Source organism: Sinocyclocheilus rhinocerous, unplaced genomic scaffold (genome assembly GCF_001515625.1).
Source record: "Sinocyclocheilus rhinocerous isolate Xijiao unplaced genomic scaffold, SAMN03320098_v1.1 scaffold2790, whole genome shotgun sequence".
In the NCBI taxonomy this organism is placed as follows: Eukaryota; Metazoa; Chordata; class Actinopteri; order Cypriniformes; family Cyprinidae; genus Sinocyclocheilus; species Sinocyclocheilus rhinocerous.
In genome coordinates this window covers 293,834-308,841 of record NW_015644614.1, presented here as the reverse complement: position 1 = coordinate 308,841, position 15,008 = coordinate 293,834, and the positions used below count along the sequence as shown (strand labels likewise).

At 37.5% G+C, this 15,008-nt stretch overlaps 3 protein-coding genes across 4 annotated transcripts in view; 2 read left to right on the top strand and 1 right to left on the bottom strand.

The window, feature by feature from the left end:
* Positions 1 to 2,374, top strand: part of LOC107758362 (3-keto-steroid reductase-like) — a 7,374-nt gene extending 5,000 nt beyond the window's left edge. The window contains exons 5-9 of the mRNA XM_016576077.1: positions 1,039 to 1,233; positions 1,350 to 1,454; positions 1,553 to 1,609; positions 1,915 to 2,013; positions 2,261 to 2,374. Of these exons, the coding sequence (XP_016431563.1) occupies positions 1,039 to 1,233; positions 1,350 to 1,454; positions 1,553 to 1,609; positions 1,915 to 2,013; positions 2,261 to 2,374 (570 nt within the window). The remainder of the gene's footprint in view (positions 1 to 1,038; positions 1,234 to 1,349; positions 1,455 to 1,552; positions 1,610 to 1,914; positions 2,014 to 2,260) is intronic.
* A 3,315-nt stretch (positions 2,375 to 5,689) lies between these two features.
* LOC107758366 (plasminogen activator inhibitor 1 RNA-binding protein-like) lies at positions 5,690 to 10,598 on the top strand. Of its 2 annotated transcripts, none has more exons than XM_016576084.1 (8): positions 5,690 to 6,065; positions 7,396 to 7,579; positions 7,994 to 8,134; positions 8,223 to 8,291; positions 8,430 to 8,504; positions 8,966 to 9,137; positions 9,561 to 9,746; positions 10,348 to 10,598. In XM_016576084.1, the coding sequence occupies exons 1-8, from the start codon at positions 5,813 to 5,815 to the stop codon at positions 10,405 to 10,407; spliced, it is 1,140 nt and encodes a 379-aa protein (XP_016431570.1). In that variant the 5' UTR covers positions 5,690 to 5,812; the 3' UTR covers positions 10,408 to 10,598. The 2 variants fall into 2 exon arrangements, with proteins under 2 accessions (XP_016431570.1, XP_016431569.1); XM_016576083.1 differs by having other exon boundaries at positions 8,220 to 8,291.
* A 2,532-nt stretch (positions 10,599 to 13,130) lies between these two features.
* Positions 13,131 to 15,008, bottom strand: part of LOC107758368 (interleukin-12 receptor subunit beta-2-like) — a 15,346-nt gene continuing 13,468 nt past the window's right edge. Inside the window, exon 14 of the mRNA XM_016576085.1 lies at positions 13,131 to 13,946. Coding sequence (XP_016431571.1) covers positions 13,578 to 13,946 — 369 coding nt within the window. The 3' untranslated portion in view covers positions 13,131 to 13,577. The remainder of the gene's footprint in view (positions 13,947 to 15,008) is intronic.

Here is a 15,008-nt window from a genome sequence, read left to right as displayed (position 1 = left end):
TTAACAACCATTTCTAATTGTAGGGTATTTACTAAAAAAAAAATCTTCATTTTATTATTATTATTATTATTTTGCAAATTCTTTGCTCCAGACATTTGCTATAGTGTGAACATGCCTTTAGTACAACACACTCAACACTCTTAAGTACTATGTACTAAATTTGTTTAGTTTAACTATTGCATCCACCTAAAAGTTCGTACTACACAGTCTAATCAAGTTAAATCAACAAATTTTCCAAAATCAGTTACATTTACAAGCTTTTCTTAAGTAGATTCAACAATTACTTTTTACAGTGTAGCACTTTTTTAGCATTTTTAGCAAATTTGCATTAAATTGATAAAAATATGTAAAGATATTTATAATGCTACAGAAGAATAAATGTTCAGAAAATTCAATTCTTTTGAACTGTCTATGCATCAAAGTATCCCGAAAAAAACATTTTCAGTTTCCAAAATAAATAAATGCATAAGCGACACAACTGTTTTCAACATTGATAATAAAATGAAATGTTTCTTGAGCTCCAAATCAGAATATTAGAATGATTTCTGAAGAATCATGTGACTGTCTGAAGTTAAAATTGCTGCTGAAAATTCAGCCTGATATAAATTACAATTTTAAATTGTTACAGTTATTTTAAATTGTGATGAAATTTCACAGTTTTTTTTCACAGTTTTATTTTTCAGTTTTTACTCTTATTTTTTATTAAACACAGCCTTGGTGAGCATAAGAAACTTCTTTAAAAAACATAAAAAAAACTTACCAACCCCAATTTTTTGAATGATAATTTATCTATTCATAATTTATATATATTTTTAGCCAGTTTCATTTGTTCCTAGAGTGTTGTTCCTTGTTGTGTTGTTTAGGGCAAAGTCTTTTTTATGGCTCAACTAATAGTGATAGTTTAGGGCAGGATTACCAGTGTAGCCAAACAATGGAAGGCGGAAACAGTATTTTTGTAATTCTTTTTAGCACTTTAAATGGTGCAGAAATTAGGCAGTGTATTCCTGGATGCAACTGCATTTTTTGCTTCTGTGATAGGTAAAGGAACTGGAGCCCTTACTGTGTCAGATGGACCACAATTCTCTAGTGATCTGGACATCCTCCAGTAATGCCCAGCGATCTGCTTTTAGTCTAGATGACATACAGCATCAGAAAAGCCGTGAGCCCTACAGCTCCTCGAAATATGCGTCTGATCTACTTAGTTTAGCCCTAAACAGTCACTACAACAACCAGGTAAGTTCACAGTTTCCTACAGAAAATGGTAATAACTGCATGGATTGTTTTATACCATAATTATTATGATTATCATAATTGTGAATTAGCCATGAATACTAGTCATCTGTTCACAGGGTTTGTACTCATCAGTGATCTGTCCTGGTCTGGTCATGACTAACCTCACCTATGGCATTCTACCATCATTCTTCTGGACTCTCATCATGCCTATAATGTGGCTTGTAGGTCCTCAATTTACTTTACTTTTTGTATATCAACACAATAATAGGAAAGTCACACAAATCTAACATTGTGTTAATGTCCTGTCCTATCTCATCAGATAAGGATATTCACCAGCACTTTTACCCTCTCACCTTACAATGGAGCAGAGGCTTTGGTAAGTACCACCACCACCACCACCACAAATGTTCATAGCATCATCAAGTTTAACCATGAATAATTATTACAATTTATTGAATCACTTCATAGAACTACTGAATTGTATGACAGTGAAACGGTAAATGTTTCATAGTACAAGGAATGGAAAAATGAAGTCAAGATGTGAAACCGCTTTGATTCTAATAGTTTTTGAAGCTTATTATTGCATGTCATTTGGAGAAATGACTCAGTTCATTCACAGTTGTCTGTGCCTCATTGCTTTCTCCTAGTCTCAGTTTTCATCTATTGTTTTTTATTACACAGTTTTGGCTGTTCATGCAGAAACCTGAGTCACTGGACCCGATGGCCAAATACCACAGTTTGACCTCTGGACTTGGAAACAATTACACTCAGCCACACAAGGTCAGAACTGACAATCAAGTTCCCTCACTCATCTATTTTTCATGCCTGTTTTAGTCTATTTTAAGCCTATTTTAAATCCAATTTTATATAGCACATTATAATCTGTAGGGTTTACAGTATATGCTTTGTGATTTGGTTAGTTCTGCAAGGGAATCCATGGACTTTCATGTTTCTCAGCTGTTGAACTTGTTCATACTATTCATTACTGATACTTTCCATAGTTTAACTGCTTTTTGTGTGTTTTCAGATGGATATTGATGAAAACATGTCCGAGGCCCTCTATGTGAAGTTATTAGACCTTGAGGATACAGTGCGGAAGAAACTGAGAGATGAGGATCTAGATATCAAAACAAAAAACTAAATATGGACACAAAACCTCATGCATTCTATTGCCTTATAACACATTTCAATCTTGAAATGTTATCTATGGAATGGATAAACACCTCATGAATATTTATTTTTCTTGAAGATCTTTAGAAACACTTTATATGAAATGATTATGATAATCTAGCATGGCTATGAACCACATCATGTTCTTCACTTAGCTTGTATTTACAAAAAGTACTTTTATGCAATGGACCCTTTTCACAAGACTGTGATGTATGTACATGTATAACACTACACTTTGTATTACATTACCTTTGCATCAAATTACAGAAAACTATTTAACGCTAATGCGAGGGTGTTTCTAATACAGTGTCTATGGGAGTGACGGTAAATTTGACATCGTTCTCTCTTCTGACTGCCATTATCAGTCTCTCTCTATTTTAGTCTATTTGAAGTCTTTTTTTGAAATCTCCCATTCACTTCTATAGAAGCTATAGAACCCAACTACGACGACTTCCGCTGCTGAGAAATCCGGAAATGTGAAAGATATTTTTATCCAAATTGATTTACATTGCATTTAAGGTGTTTTCCCTGGCAATCGAACCTATGACACTGGCTTTGCTATCACCATGATCTACTGTTTGAGCTACTTATAATTATTGTGCAATTTATATTAGTTTTGTTGCAGTGCATTCCAAGGTACTGGGTCAAAATCAGCACACGCTATGGAGAGGGACAGTGAATCTGCTCATGCAGTGAATAATAGTGTACCTGTACATTTTATGATTAATAATTCACCTAAAAAGTATAAACTGTTAAGTGCTTAAGATTTCAGTTCAACTTTACTTTGACAGTCTTTTACAGACCTGTTCCTCTTCCAACAAAAAAGTTAAAAACTGTCATTCATCTGATACACAGTACATATGTGACAAATCCATGTGCAACTGAGACTTTCTTTTACAGTCTATTTTTTTTCTGTTAGCTCTTAAAGGACAAAGCAAATGCAGAAAAGTAATATGAAGTGCCGTTGTAACAATTTATTCAACTACATAGCATTAGTGTATATATCAGAAACAAATTTTCTGGATGAGAGCTGGCAATGTAGGGAGATTGCAGATATTGATGGGTCGCCATGGTGAAGATCATAAAGATGCACTTCCCTGTGTTAATAAAGAAATGTTAATTCTGAAACCAACTTGACTTTGTATGTTTTGCAAATAAGTTTTAAGTTGAGAGATTTCTGAGCACATTAATACGTCGACAGATTTGTCAATCTTACCTTTGTTTTACGCTGGAGTCCTCCGGTTACTGTGCGCGGGAAGATGTTCGGGTAAATTAGCTACGAATGACTAATGAAGCTGGAGCATATTTGGAGTTGTTTTATTTATACTTCACAATATTAATCCACAATATAGGATGAAGTGATGTTACTGTGTGTCGGTTGATCCAGACATTCGGCTTTGGTTAAATGTCGTGTATGTGCCGGCTGAGTTGTTTCAACATCTTCAGGATCCGCAAAGATTTGTTGCAGAGGGACTTGTGAAAAACTGCTCGTGTCGCACTCTGTTTCTTCAGCAAAGCCACTGAGTTTAGGGTTGCAGAATGCCCAAACCATGCCACAAAAGTACACAAAAAACGCTGACATCACCAAAAACATGAGCGCATAAGACTCAATCATCGCCTCCGTCACCACATTCGGCATCCTCGCGCGCGGAACAACACTTTCTAGCTACATTAACCGCGAATTGAAGTCAAAGTCGATTTAGCTGAATGTCCATGAATCACAGTCGTCTTCAGTCCTCTGCACCTGTGCGCTTGGGCATCACAATTGCTCCTGCCCTCATTAACACTTCAAGTTCCGCACTTCCCTATGAAGCTTTGTCAATATTTAGAAAAAAATAAATGTCTGGGACCAGAATTTTAACGGGAGGGCACTTTTGGCTCTGTAGAGAAAATGAACTGCTTTAAAACACTTTTCAAACTAGCTTGATTTGACCGCTAACAATAATATTAGGCATACTTCACTGTCATAAAATATGAACTAATAGTCTCAGTTCTCACAAATAATGTAGGCTATTGTGGTGGAAATGATGGTGATTGGACATTTTTGGTATCTTATCAGTTGACTTATTTGTTTTGCTTGCTATAAGGATGATTTCATAGCTAAAGTAATGCAATTAAATAACTTTTTTTTTTAATACTTTTTTAATATCTTGCATGACACACAATAAATTAGTCTGCTCACAAGTGATAATTACTTTGTTTTCCCCCCTCACATCAGGGGTTATTAGAGACCAATTGTTTATTATTGATTTTTGGTCTGTGTTCCATTATTTCTGTCAAACCTAATCATTTTCAGGAGGTTTGTTCACGCTTATTCACAATTTACCACACTAAAAGATTAATCACACCAATGTTTTCATCGAACTAAACCTGCCAAGTGTGAACACACCCTTACACAACCAAACCTGTATGACTTCTGTGTAAAAGAAAAATTCTAAGAAATTTCTCAAGATTTTCCCCCCATACAATGGAAGTCAATAGTAGCCAAAACTGTTTGACAGGTTTATGACATAAGGGTGAGTAAATGATGACAGAATTTTTTAGTTTTGGGTGAACTATCCTTTTAAGATTAACAGTCTGAGTCTGGGAAAAGGGTAAAACAATAAAAATGCATAGGCTACATAAATACATGTGAATGTAATAAATAAGAGATGAAAGCAATAAAAAAAAAAGTATACGAGATAATTTTTATGTGATCATATAATTACAGTTCACCTGGTAGACAAATCCTATAACAATAACATCAATACTACTTTAGCCTACCCTGTTCAGACATTTCTGTAGCTCTATAAATAAACTGCCAAGATAATTCAAGCTTTGCATCTATTACTTAACTTGTGACGTGACACATTTTCTTCTCAAAGATTGCTGAATGATTGATTTGATGGTTACTCAGAATCCAAAGCTATTTCGAGCTTTTTAGAAGACCAGTCATGGGGTCATATGACCTGACTCAGTGTCCCTCAGGGGCCGCAAGGGGTATTAGGGGGTCTGTGTTAAATCTTTGAGTAAAACACTTTTTTTTACACTTTAAGTAAAAAAAAAAAAAAAAACGTTTTACTCTTCTATTTTAAGGAAATTTTTTTGACAGCTAGGCCTAGCTATTGCTTTGACAAAAACATCTTTAGATTTATAGATGTTTGCATAATCTTCTACAATAGTAGATCATTTTAATACAATGACAATACAAAAGCCAATCCAGCAAATAACAATATTGGGTCTTCGCTCTCGCTTTCTGGAGTATGTTGTGCGACTACATGTACCACAAGTCTTTGCGGCCAGAGTCCCGGATGTCTTTACGCCGGAAGAGAAGCGCGAGTCTTTTCCAGCCATCTTGTGGCATCTAGCAGCGAAGTGTTCGCTCAGGCCCCGTAGAATCGGAGGAGAATCCTGCTGAAAGGGGGCCATCATGCCCGGACATCTGCAAGAAGGTTTCGGCTGTGTCGTAACCAATCGGTTCGACCAGCTATTTGATGATGAAGAGGATCCGTTTGAGGTTTTGAAGCAGGCAGAAAAGAAGAAAGACGCGACCGCTCCTGGTGCAGCCAAGACCGCTGCGCAGGCTACAAAGCAGACCAAAAAGGAGTCACAGAAAGAAAGAAGAAACCCAGTTTCCGAGAAGAAGGAAGAGACACAAGCTCCCGTTCCTCTTAAGAAAGATGGTAAATATCGCTTGCATTAAACTCGTCATTTGGGCACACTTTTCCTAAGTGAGCAGTCTGCAAAAGACGCTACTAAAGCCCATGAGGTCACGCATATCACTATTGTTGATGAGCTGCCTGACATCTCATAAACTTTCAGCAAAAATGCTTTTTCGCGCCATAACGTTACATCGTTTCTATGTGACGCACGCAGTAGAACTTGTTGCTATCTCATTATTTTCTAGATTCATCATGAATCTAGTCATGCAGGCCTATTGATAATCATCGGTTTGTTTGTTAAATGTCTGGTATATTTGTGCATATAGCTCTACATGCTAGTAAAAAATCTCCCATTCAGTACTAAAAAGAACTGCTTATTGATAGTCTCCGAATGTACAGTCCGTTATCGCTTGGCTTTTTATTAAAGCTCGAGCAGTGCAGGTCCAGCCTTGTGTTTGAGGCAGCAGAGTCGGTCCTCTCAGTCGTGACACTCCCATTGAAAAGCCTCCTATTGTGATTTTCTTGACGTCGGTTTTTAACGTCATTGCGTGCTTTAAAATTGCGCCAGTCTGCAGCAGCAACAGCGGTGAAGGTAGGGTTGTCAGTTTTTTTTTTTTCGGGTGTCAGTGGCCCTGACTGATCTGGATGAGAGGCGGCAGCGGGCTCGTGAACAGGTGCGCGCGCGCGCGGGACGACGGGCGCGTGATCAGCTGTTGGGCCGCGCGAGAGCGTCTATTTTGGTAACTCGGCGGAGGGTGGGATCAGTCAAGAGGCGCAAACCATTATTATCGAGACCTACAAAGTGGAGTGTATTGCTTTGCTAGTGTGAAAACTAAGAAAAACACAGACGTCCCCTGTGCAAGTAAATGAGAAAAACAAGACGCAATTTTAAGCAGTTAAACTAAAGAAGTAATAGCGTAATAATGTGTATGTACTTCGTTCTTCCCTTTCAGAGAATTTTGGTATTGTCCACTTTTTACATTTAAAAGGATAGTTTGCCAGAAATTAAGTTTATTAACATCCTTTATGAGATACAGACAATGTTTTGCATAATGACATTCACGTTTTTTTATGTCTTGTTTTAATAAAAGTGATTGGTGACCGATGCTGTAATTTAGCCTTTAGAGATACACTAATGAAATGTTACATGGTTTTGGAACAATTTTGAGGGTGAGTGAATAATGACTATTTTTGTACTTGTTAAGCACATTAATTGAAGTGAATTTTATAATTCAGATTAAGACAACACCTTTTGTTTTAGCGTTTTTTTTTTTAAATCTCAGTCATCATTCTTTTCTATGATACTTGTTGGTATCAACGGAGTTGAATCATTTGTGTGTCTGTTTTGCAGGCATGAAGAAAATGGGCCGCCGGCCAGAGCAGCAGGGTCAGACAGGATCCCAGCAGCAGGGAGGTCAGGGGGAGGGTCGTCCACCAGCCGACAGGCGACCTGACAGGAGGCCACCACGTGAACGACGCTTTGACAAACCCGCTGATGAAAAACCTGCTGAGGGTGGAGAATTCTCGGTGGAGAAGTGAGTCAATTGACCTTTGTTTGTGTGGTAATACATAGTTGATCTCTGAAGTTTTATGTTGAAATCATTTAATTCCAGCAGAAGTGTACTTTTGTTTTTAATGCTTTTTATTTCTGATCAAGTCGGCGTGAAATAAAAATTCACTGTCTATTTTCCAAATGCATCTTGTAGATCTGAACAATTCATCTGTGTGTTTCATTTTGAAAATTTTTTGAACTCCTAATAATGAATCAAAATTTCATAAACTCTTTTAGTGAAAACGCCTGACTTCCCTTTGGTAATCCACTTTAAAGGAACTTAATACATTCTTTTTCCTGCATAAAGTTCTAAAGAAATTAAGTAGCAAGATCCAAATTTAGGTAATTTCAGCAGAAATGGCTGACATCTAACTGCTATATTATCTCTCCTCTTCAGGTCTATCAGTGACAGGCCATTCCGGGGTCGTGGAGGTGCTAGAGGAGGGCGCGGAGGCCGGGGCAGAGGTGTTGGCAGGACTGACGGCTTTGACTCGCGCGGCAAACGCGAGTTTGACAGACACAGTGGCAGCGACCGATCGTAAGTCATTTGCATCCACATGTTGACTCCATCTGTAATGCTGCCCAAGTGACATATCAAAGCTAAGTGTTAATTTTTGTTTCAGCAGCCTGAGAGCAGAGGAAAAACGTGGAGGGAGTGGATCTCATAACTGGGGCACTGTTAAGGATGAGTTGAGGTCAGTGGAGCAACAAATGCTTTGTCTGCCAAAATCTTGAAAATGCAGATGAGTTTGATTCACATACTGGTCAGTTGGAGGCGTTTTGGCTCATTATGATAATTTTGTGAAATTGGATACATTTCTTTCCTTTTACAGCGAGCTTGACCAGTCAAATGTCACTGAGGACACCCCTGAAGGAGAGGAGCACCCACCTAATGACTCAGAGAACAAGTGTGTACACTTCAGCTCTAAATTAGCGCTGCACTGCTGAGTCATTCTTTGCCATTTTCTGCCAGCACTATTGTGTTGCCGCCTATACTTAAAAAAATAAAAAAAAATAAAAAAACATATAGTGTGTAACTTTAGGATTGATTCAAGCATGAAGGCGCTATTAAAAGCACAACACGTTTACAATCTCAAACAGTTATTGAAAGGGACATTACGTATTTCATGGCACACTCGTTTTATGCGTATTTGGCGCCACCTATTGTTGTGGGTGTATTATTGACATGTCAAAGTCTAGACCCTGAATATAAGACGAGCGCGTTTTTTCAGATGTATTTCCAAGAAAAAAACATCGTCTTATATTCGGGTCAATACGGTACTACTTATTTGATTAATTGGGATTTTCCATGCATGAACTAACTGGATGCAGTACTTTTAGGTCAGTTTTGATGTTGCTGTTTCCACAGGGAGAATGAGGTTGAGGACCTTAAAGAAGAAGGTCCTAAGGAGATGACTCTGGATGAATGGAAAGCCCAGCAGAATAAAGAGAGAGCCAAAGTGGAATTCAACATTCGTAAGGCCAACGAGGGAGCCGATTGGAACAAAGGATACGTTCTGCACAAGTCTAAGGCTGAGGATGTAAGTAAAATGACAGCGTTTGAGCTTTTTGTGTTTCATGCTAAATGTGAGTCGTGCTTCACGGACAAGCTGCGCATAAAAACATAATCGCTGCCCTTGCGATATCATAATCGCACTAGACATGTCGATTTACACGAGATTTAGTGTTAATCGCAATTTATCGTGCAGCCCTATTTGTAAGCAGCCTGGAGATGTGCTTGAGGAACCGGATTGCTCTCCATTTAATATGACATCATTACTGTAAAAGCACAACCCCAGTGTTTCTTTAAAAACACATAAGCCTTCAGACATGTCTTTACATTCATTGTCTCCTTTTGTTGCTTCAGTCCTTTTCAACCCAATTGAGAAATGAATCGTTTCAGTTGTTTGGATGTTGAACTAAAATGTAAGTTTCATAAAATATACATGCTCACTTTCCTGCAGTCCTCTGTTGATGATACCTCTGGGGATCACCACTTCCGCAAACTAGCGAATGACATTACAACCCAACTGGAGATTAATTTTGGTGACCTGGGCCGCCCAGGACGTGGTCGTGGAGGACCACGAGGTGGCAGGGGAGGCCGTGGGGCCCCTGCTACCAGGCCACCTCGCGAACGCAGGCCAGACAGGGTACAGTCTCTTTGTATATTTGATCTGCTGGTACGCTTATATATTTGTACCACTGTGGAAGAGTTTGCACATCTGTCCAAAGGTGGAGGTTGTCATCACAACCTTATTTATGGAGTTACGCACACATGATTCGATTATGATTGCTGATTGGTTGTTAACATTTGGTTTGACAAACAAATTGTTGAAAAGTTTGGGGTCAGTAAAAAATGTAAGAAATTGATTATATTCAGCAAGGACACATTAAATTGATCAAAAATGACAGTGAAGACATTTGCATTGTTACAAAAAATAGATATTTTAATCTATTAAAGCTATTCTTTTGAACTTTCCAGTCATAAAAATGTTTAAAACCGCATCAGTTTTCACAAGTAAAGATAATAAGCAGCACAGCTGTTCAAATAAATGCAACCTTGGTGAGCAAATCAAGACCTCATTCAAAAACATTAAAAATAAATCTTACCAAGACGTCCATGGCTGCTTGGGAAAAAATATGAAGTACATGTAGAGTAGTATTGCTAGATAATCTCAAAGATTAACCATAACTCTTAAAGTCTGTCATTTGACTCAAATGGGCTGCTTTTCTTGTATCTGTATCTTTTAGGCCGGTGGAGTGTCTGTCCCTAATGTGGACGACCCAGAGGCTTTCCCAGCCCTGGCTTAAGCTGCCCAGACAGCACTCTGCTCACCCAGGAGGATCACTCCTCCATGGGTCCCTGTCTATGAGGCTTGCATGCAAACGGATCCTTCAGCAGATGTAATGATGGAAGACTGTCATCCATGCCATTCACCCCTGAGGACTGATTTTACTTGTTTTAGAAAAAAAAGATGGAAAAACAAAAAAAACAAAACAAAGGACGGACTTCTTGCTATTCTGAAGCAAATTATTGGTTGAGGTTTTGTATTTAGAAATAAGGTAGCAGGGATGTTTTCATACAGCATTTCTTTTGTTTTTGTTTTTTTGTCTCTCGAGAAATTATGCATTGTTCATGGATACTTTTTGTACTGTTGCTTGAAAATATGCGTTTCCAAAAATAGGTGTGAAGAGCACACCAGTTCATCTTAAGGTGTCCCGTAGCTAGCTTGCTTTTTACACACAAATGCCTCAAAACAAGACAGTCATTTCAGGAATAAGATCTACAAGTTAAGTCTTTTAATTTGTAGAGGTTACTGCATCTCTAGGGGAAATTACAGAGCATTTTGGTACTGCTCTTTATGTTATTAAACATCTCGATTCCCTGAAAGCAAGCCTTGAAACAATCTGAAATCATTTTGATTAAATGTACAATTTATGATTCATAACTTGTCCAAGATATAGTTCAGATGATTCAGTTGCATTCGCCACAAAAGTGTCTTTTATCAAATGACCACTGTAAAGTTCAAAATGGTATCTTTATACCATTGACTCTGGTAACTCAGGATAGTATCATACTTGTTACGCAAAGTTCCAGTGTAAATACAAGCAGCACGTTTACACACCGCACTCCTGTTTACTGAAAAATGTGAGCCAGGTTATGGATAAATCCTCTTATATCCTGTTAGAAGTGACTTTCTTTCTTCCCCATTGCTTTTACAACAGCTTTACTGCATAACTGATCTGAAAGAAACACCATCCTGTTCAGTGTGGAACAGCTGAATGCTATGATAATGTGTGAATTCGTACCCTGCTATTAGACCTCTGTCAATAATTAAAAGATGGTCGATTCATACGGAGTTGTGTGGAATTTAACTTCAAAGATGAAACGGCTTCGAACTTTTATAAATTAATAGTGATACTGGTCTTGTTAGTAGCCGAATAGGGTATCTTATGCTATGGTGTAGTTTTAGTTGAAATGGTCTCTGAGATGGAGTTTGGCTTGTAAATAACAATGAGGTCCCAGTTGTTAACATTAAGTTAATGCATTAGCTAACATGAACAATGAGATTTATTTTTTGCAGCCTTTATTAATCTTGGTTAAAGTTGATAAAATGCAATTGTTCAGTGTTCATGTTAGTACATGATGCATTAATGTTAAATGATTAGTTCACTTCCAGAAGGAAAATTGTCATTTACTCACCCTCCACTTGTTCCAAACCTGTATGAGTTTCTTTCCTCTGTTGAACACAAAAGAAGATATTCTGAAAAAATGTTGGTGAACAGTTGATGAGCACCATTGACTTTCATAGTAGGAAAATAAAATACTATGGAAGTCAATGGTGCTCATAAACTGTTTGGATACCAACATTTTTCAGAATGTTTTTTGTGTTCTACAGAAGAAACTCGTACAGGTTTGGAACAAGTGGAGGGTGAGTAAATGATGACACAATTTTCATTCTGGAAGTGAACTAATCCTTTAAAAGTTTCAAGTTTTGATTTAAAAAATGTTACATTTTGAATTTAAAATTAACATATGCTGTAGAAATCTTATTCAATGTATTCATGTTAGCGAATGGAACCTTATTGTAAATTAAATATTGTATATCAATTATTGTAACTGAAATAACCAAACGCTCATATAGTGATTCCTGGCATTGGTTAATTGGCATTTGGAGTGGACTTGACACTTGCAAGTGTATTTTGCAAAAGCATTTGGCAGCTGTCGGTATTTCTGTGTGCTGTTGCTGGCTATTCACATTTCCTTTAGGAATGTTGCATTTAGTTTATTATTGAGGTTTAGTTTGTGCAATACACATGAACAACTATTTATGGCTGACTGGTAAAATTATCTATAGACTAAAATCATGTGTTGCCATCTCTCCACAAACCCATTTACCATATAATTTTAAAGATGTAGTGACAGTAAACCACACACATATGCAAAAACGAGAACATATTTTGTCCTTGATGCTTTGACTTTAACATGTTTACATGCAAATACAAACTTTACATTAAGACAGTATTCAGCTAAGCTGCTGAAAAACGTGTTTATGACAAATGTATTTGTCAAACATCTTGCATTAGAGTAGATATGAGTACTGAGTATGCCTTGATATTGAAACTTGTGCAATTTTTTCTTGATTGTTTTGAAAGAGTTGAAAAGTTACAGTGTTAAAGTTAGTGTTGGACAGCTGCTGAGTGTTTTAGTGGAAAAAAAACGATTGTGTCGAATATGGCCTAAAACCTTTTCAAGTTACATTCATTAAGTATCCGTACTCCTGATGGGCTGTTACCAGTCTGTTAGATCATCTGCATTTCAGAGATAAGTAGCTGAGGCAGGCCATGTGTGCTTAAAAGGATATGAGAAGTCAACCTTGTTTTTGTTTCAACCATTTGCCACCCTTTATCACATCCCAAGAGGCCTACATTGGCCCATCCCTCAAGCACAGCCATATAAGCTTTTTAGAATTGGCATGAAATTAAAATGAATCAATTTTCTAAATACATGTTATTGATCTTGTTTCTTGATTCATCCATGCATTTTTTTTTTATGAACTCAATTTTTTATTAAAATGGAATTCAATCTTCCGGTGAAGCATCAGACTTCTATGCCAGACTTCTCCAAACATTTGATCCGCTTAAACTAACCCTTTCCTTAAAATCAACTGCAAGCTTGCATTCAGATCTACTTCCATCCAATCAACAACAGATAGATATAAGCAAGTCCCTGCCATTTTATCCATTTCACCTGAATGTTCATCACAATACGGGAATAGAAAATATGTCGCTACTTCTGTTTCATTACGACTTTAAAATGACTTAACATTAGCTTGAGATGCCCAGGTATGGCTGAGATTCAGAGCAAGAAGAAAACGTTTGTCCTTCTGGCTGACAAATTATTCTTGGAATGTCCATGGTTATTTTTCAGCATCCATAGTACAGTCACAGTCGGGTCTAATTTTAATACCTCTTGAGAATCATGTGCAATCCAGAAATTCACTGCAGTCTATTTTCACTACATCCAGCGTCAGCTTCCCTCCCGTTAAAACCAGGGGCTCCAGGAAAGGGCTGTGAGTGCTTGGGAAGAATTCAAATTCATCCAAACTCCTCTCTTCTTCATATTCATCTTCCTCCTCTCCTCCACTTATTGCCCCATGAGTGGAGATGTAGTCCTCCGTGATGTCTGTGATCCTGGTGATTTGGGTGGCATCAGAGGAGCTGGACTCCTGAGAGAAACTTATGATGTAGGTACAGATGGGGGGATAGGGAACTTCCTCCACCTCCACATTATCAGGCTCCTCATTCACACTGGAGTCACACTGGTCTAGGAAGAATTTCATTTCACTCTGTATGAAGGGGAACAGGTGTGAATTGGTTAATGAATTACATTTATATAGTTCACATTTACACCATTTTGGTCAACAAATCCAATTCCATGTTTAAACAAAATTATAATACTGCAATAGGTTTGGGAAAATGCTATCATAATATGCCTACTTCTCTACTATGTGGGAGGCAAAAAACAGTATGTGAAAAGAGTAGTATGTCCGAATTCATAGTTCATTTAAAAAAGTAGGCGAAATACATTCTACTTGACATTCTAAAGCAAATTCTTCTGTATTGCTTTTATACAACAGTTCAATAAAATATTAATATTGCACAACTTACATGTCAAAATACTGCCAGTTACCTACTTACAAAATACAAATTTTGCTCCACTTTCGAAAATAGTTCAGTTAAAACAAAATGAATGCTTTTGAAGAAATCACTTAAGTGAATAATTCAACGACTCACTCATTAAGACTGTTCATTAAGCTGTGTTGTTCCTGAATGAATCAGTATTTTGAATGAATCATTTAAAGGGGTCATATGATGCAATTTCAAGTTTTCCTTTCTCCAAAGAAAGAAGGCATAACTTTATTGTTGCTGCCACCGCCGCCGCCATATTGTGAAGACGCTGTGTGTTTCGTTGTGAAAGCGATAATACTTTGTTTGGCCTAGAAATCAGTGGTTAAGTCAGTGGCGTTCCGTCCATATAAGCTACGAATGCTCCGCATACCCAGGCCATTTTGAGAGAATAAATTCACGGGATAATTCATATAAACATGATTATAAGTTGATCCCTTGTTCTCAGTGATTTGCTGGTCTGCGGCAGATTTAATGCGCGAGGTAAGCTGTTCGCAAAGCGCTTGCCCAAGCGGAAAAATGCGCTGTTGCTGCCAGATCTCGAATGCCGAAAATTACATTGTGTTTGATGCAAAACCAACTCGACTAAATCAAAAGAAAAAAACACTAACTGTATATTTTTATTTTCTCAAGCAAAGCAAATTTTAAAAGTCCACTGAATAACTTAAATTTTTGGTCATAGACAACGTATGTTGAAGATATACGTTATTGTCAACGTTATT